Genomic DNA, 4,225 nt, shown 5'->3' with positions numbered 1-4,225 from the left:
CCTTATAGTCCCGGGTCCTTCAAACAGTTATATACCACTTATGCCCACAGATAAAACACAGGATTTAAGCTAAAAAAACTTTTTTTTTTTCAGACAGGCATTTTGGGTATTACGCTTGATATACACCTTTTGTTGGACACCCTGTAAAACTACAGGTTTGGCCAAAATAGCATTATGTGCGCTTTTTACATGAATAAACGAACATTTTGGTGTAAAAAATGTATAGGTAGGATGAAAGATTGAAGAAAAATTATTTTTTTTAATTGTGAAAAAATGGATGTTTTTTAATTTTTGTTACCTACCTTCATAGATAGCTAAATAGATTTCTAGACATCCAGGGACTCTGAAACTTTTTTTTGGCTATCCAGCATCTTTGAATCACCCAACGGACTAAAATATAGAGGATTTACAAAATCGGAGAGGTAGTGCAGAAAAGTGGTACACTTGGCAAATAATGCACCATGTGTTTAAAGTGACAGGGGGTAATACACCCCTCTAGTTGTACACAATTACACAATTTGTTTTTCTTTGAATAAATAATGCAAATATATTATGTATTGCACCACAAAACTGGAGCTATAAACACCTATTTATCCTATTTCTCCCTGTTAGCCAAGCTTTTAGAGGAAAATTTCCCATAACCAGGGATACATAAAACTATATCCTTTCCTTAGATATTTGATAACAGTATTCATTGAGGTAGATCCACATTTTGGAACTCGATTGTACACAACGTAGGAAGAATTTCTGCCCAAAGTTACGTTTCGGCTGCTTGGGGTTATTGTGTAATCTTTTAAGGGAGAGGTTTTCTAGTTTTTTTTATTTGCATAATTTAAAACCGATCAATTGATTTGTTTGACTATGCACAAACAAGGATGACAACATCCATAAGTAGCAAGGCACAAAAAATCAGGGATGTGAATTCCGACCTAGTAAATTAAACAGCAGATGTTCAAATCAAGAGTATTTTTTTAGGAAAAATAACGAAACCTTCACATGCATATTTTTAAAGCGAAGATTTTCTATAAGTAGGGTCGGTCCGTCCGTCCGATCGAGATAGATAACTTTTATTCGTAAATTTAGGCATGTTAGAATTGTCCTATAGATTTCAAACTTTGCATGATGGTTCCTGTAATAGTTAGGTACGATTTAGAAAGCGAAGCAACTCTATAATCAATACCAGAATGTCCGTACGTTCATTTTAAATATGTTGATTTTTCTTCCGAGATAGATAGCTTTTATTCGTTAATAGCTGTCCATCTTAAATAGTTGCTGAGATAATCACATATAATTTTTCCTATGTTGTTACAGACAGTCGGACAAAGTGAACTATAGAGTTGCTTAACTTGTAAAATAGTGTAATTAGACTAAAAAATCAAAAAAAAAAGGGATGAGATGAACATCCAGACATCCTGTTACTTTATATTAGAAAATGCTATTTCTCTTTAACTTTAATGAATATTATATGAATAGTTCTATTCTTATCTGCCTTATTTTGAACTAGCGGCTACGCCCCTAGAAGACTCTCGGGGCATATAAGTTAGAAGGCGGTAAAGGGGGGGGGGGGAGGGTTAAACACCCCAGTTTCATTTTAGTTTTAAAAAGAAAAAGAAATATATTATTTTTAAGAAGGTGGTCATTTTTTTGGTAGGTTGGAGTTACTCTCCCACAATATAGTTCAAAACCTTCCCTGGACCAATAAGAAGGAGGACCATATCGGTTTAGCGGTTAGTGAGATCCTTCACAACAGACAAAAAAACTTACTACTTTATGTAATACTAGCGGCTAAGCTCCTCGAAGCATCTAGGGGCACTTTACTTAAGGTAGGAGGAGGAAAAGTCGACGTCATCCCATTTAAAATATTTTTTGGAGGGAAGTAGGTAAAGACACCCTCCCCCAAAATAGTTTAAGACCTTCCCAGGACCTATAAGAAGCTTCACTGTGAAGGAGAACAAAATCGGTTCAGCAGTTAGTGAGATCCTTCACAACAGACAAAAAAACTTACTACTTTATGTAATAGGATGATACTTGTCCCCTTGCCTGAACTAGATAAAGTTGGTAGGCTAGTGTTCAACAATTGATGATGTCTCCCACTACTTCTGCAAATTAAAAATATATCAATCAGTGGCGTGTACAAGGTTTCGCCAGGGTGGTGGAAGAAGCGCACCCTGAATGTTTTGACTCCCCTCGCCCCTTAAACCCAAATTAAGAGTTTTGTAGGGGGTTGTGAGCTTTATTGGGTAACTAAAGAAAATAAGAGGGGTTATATTGTGGTGTAAAATCCTATCAATAATAAATCTATTTCACGAACAAATAAGAGAAGATTAAATTATTGGCGATTGTCCATTCTCTGTGACCCTTATTCATAAATAACTATAAATTGTCAAACCTTTTTTTAGCTCCAATATCTAAGCTGGTCCAACCCCCACTAAGGCTGTGAGAACGAAGGGTCGGATTATAGGGTTTCATCACCTTAAATTGTTACAACTTTTAATAATGTTATTATAAAGGGGCGGAGGGAGGGGAGTGGGACAGCCCACCTCCAAAAAGAATTAGAGAATCATATTTAATATAACGTCCAATACTAATGAATATTGAATAATACCAAGTAAAAATTAATTTTGTTTGTATTTTGCACTTATAAAACATTATGAAAAGTTCAAAATTGATATTTTTGAGAAATTTAAATAATTATTTTTTAATTCACTAGAAACATTTGATATTTAAAAAGGAAAAATCTTGACTTTTTACTATTTTCTTTTGCCCCTAATTTTCCAATTTCAATAGTTACATTAAGAATATAGAGTAGCTTTGTTATAAAACCATAATTTTTTAATTACTTACATTTATACTCATAAGTTCTCTTGTTTCTCGTACATGTTGTTCATTTATAAAAGTTTTGCTTGCCCTAAAAAATAAGGACTCAAAATAATATATGAGGACAGGAAAAACATTTTCGAAAACCTAAAATTTACCTCAACTAAATTGTTTTCAGATTTTAGATTTGGAAGATAATTGATGTAAAACTATAAAATTGAATTGTCCCTTCCCTAGATCCCTGTAGAAGTATGCTATTTGTATTTTAATTAGTTTTTTTTAGAAATAATTTTATGTATAAAAAAAATGAAATATAATGTTAACTATGATATTCAGAACACCTTTTCTAGTATGGCTTCGAAACCGATTAATATCCGCTGTATTAGAACCGGTTCTTAGCCTTACTGAAACTTCTTGTAACATAATATTAACATGTTCCTAATCTTCAGAGAGGGAGAGGACATTGGGCTATTTATTACACTAGTCCCCAAAATCTTATAATAATGCTGTCATAACAACTTTGGAGACTTTTAATGAATTTTGGTTGGTTGTATCATTTAGCTTAGTGTTCAAACGTTCAACCACTATTTGTAATTTACAGAAAGGGTAATTTTGTGTATCATCATTGTGGATGCACATCAATTTATCTACCATTGTCTTATCCCTTTATATCCATGTTTTATAGCAATGCATCCGATTAGTAATTGTATTCAACTGGGTTTAAATTGGTGGAAATGGTGTGAGCCCTGTTTAATAATATCCTACCTGTAAATAAGAAGATAGAAAGACCAACAAGTAAAAATGATTGTTATGATTGCCAAAGATCTTTTTCTTACATACAACATTTTCAAGCATTCTACAGTTTCAACAAAGAAAAAAACATGGTAATTTTTATTTTAAAAAAACAAGGATGACAACTTCTTTAAGTAGCAAACCATAAAAGAAACATGCAGGATAAACAATAACATGTTTCCGAGCAGTTGTTTATAGGCCATAAAAAAGGTATTATTAAAAAATCATGATAAAAAATATGTATCTAAATCATATATAAGAGTCTTCAGCAGATGTCAATGTATAACTAAAGTTTGAAATAAATTTGAATTCAATGTATTTTTACAAATATTTTGGAAGATTTTTGTACATAATAATAATTTTTGTAGTATGACTGACAGACCTATGGGCTAAAGTAGTTGTATACTGGATGCTCTATGGAAATAGGTATCTTCACACACAAATGATCAGTCTATCTTTATTAGCAAACAAGAAAATCACATCTCCCATAGCTTTACTGACTAATAGACAAGCAAACAAAGTTAATTTAGAGTATATTCGCTTCAAATAACAACTTAATCCTTACAAAAATATGATAAGGAAACAAAAAAGAATATCTAAATTAAGTTCTTAAAAT

General features: G+C 32.3%; 1 protein-coding gene across 1 annotated transcript; it reads right to left on the bottom strand.

Moving 5' to 3' along the window:
• Positions 1-620: 620 nt before the first annotated feature.
• LOC145320105 (uncharacterized) lies at positions 621-3,704 on the bottom strand. Its single transcript, XM_080162546.1, has 5 exons — positions 3,583-3,704; positions 2,845-2,908; positions 2,390-2,472; positions 2,041-2,099; positions 621-790 (listed from the first exon to the last, which is right to left on the bottom strand). The coding sequence occupies exons 1-5, from the start codon at positions 3,660-3,662 to the stop codon at positions 621-623; spliced, it is 456 nt and encodes a 151-aa protein (XP_080018672.1). The 5' UTR covers positions 3,663-3,704.
• Between the last annotated feature and the right edge of the window lie 521 nt (positions 3,705-4,225).

Source organism: Acartia tonsa, chromosome 5, assembly GCF_053477335.1.
Source record: "Acartia tonsa isolate MP-2025a chromosome 5, ASM5347733v1, whole genome shotgun sequence".
NCBI classification, from domain to species: Eukaryota; Metazoa; Arthropoda; class Copepoda; order Calanoida; family Acartiidae; genus Acartia; species Acartia tonsa.
The sequence above is the reverse complement of the archived record's forward strand: the minus strand, read 5'-3'. Positions and strand labels throughout refer to the sequence as shown.

Bases quoted from the DNA above. Each gene is read 5' to 3' on its own strand.
- LOC145320105 (XM_080162546.1), bottom strand. From the start codon at position 3,662: ATGTTGTATGTAAGAAAAAGATCTTTGGCAATCATAACAATCATTTTT. The intron at 2,909-3,582 runs GTAGGATATTAT...CTTATTTTTTAG, and splicing joins TTCTATCTTCTTATTTACAG to GGCAAGCAAAACTTTTATAA. The intron at 791-2,040 runs GCAAGGGGACAA...CTCCCTTAAAAG, and splicing joins ACCAACTTTATCTAGTTCAG to ATTACACAATAACCCCAAGC.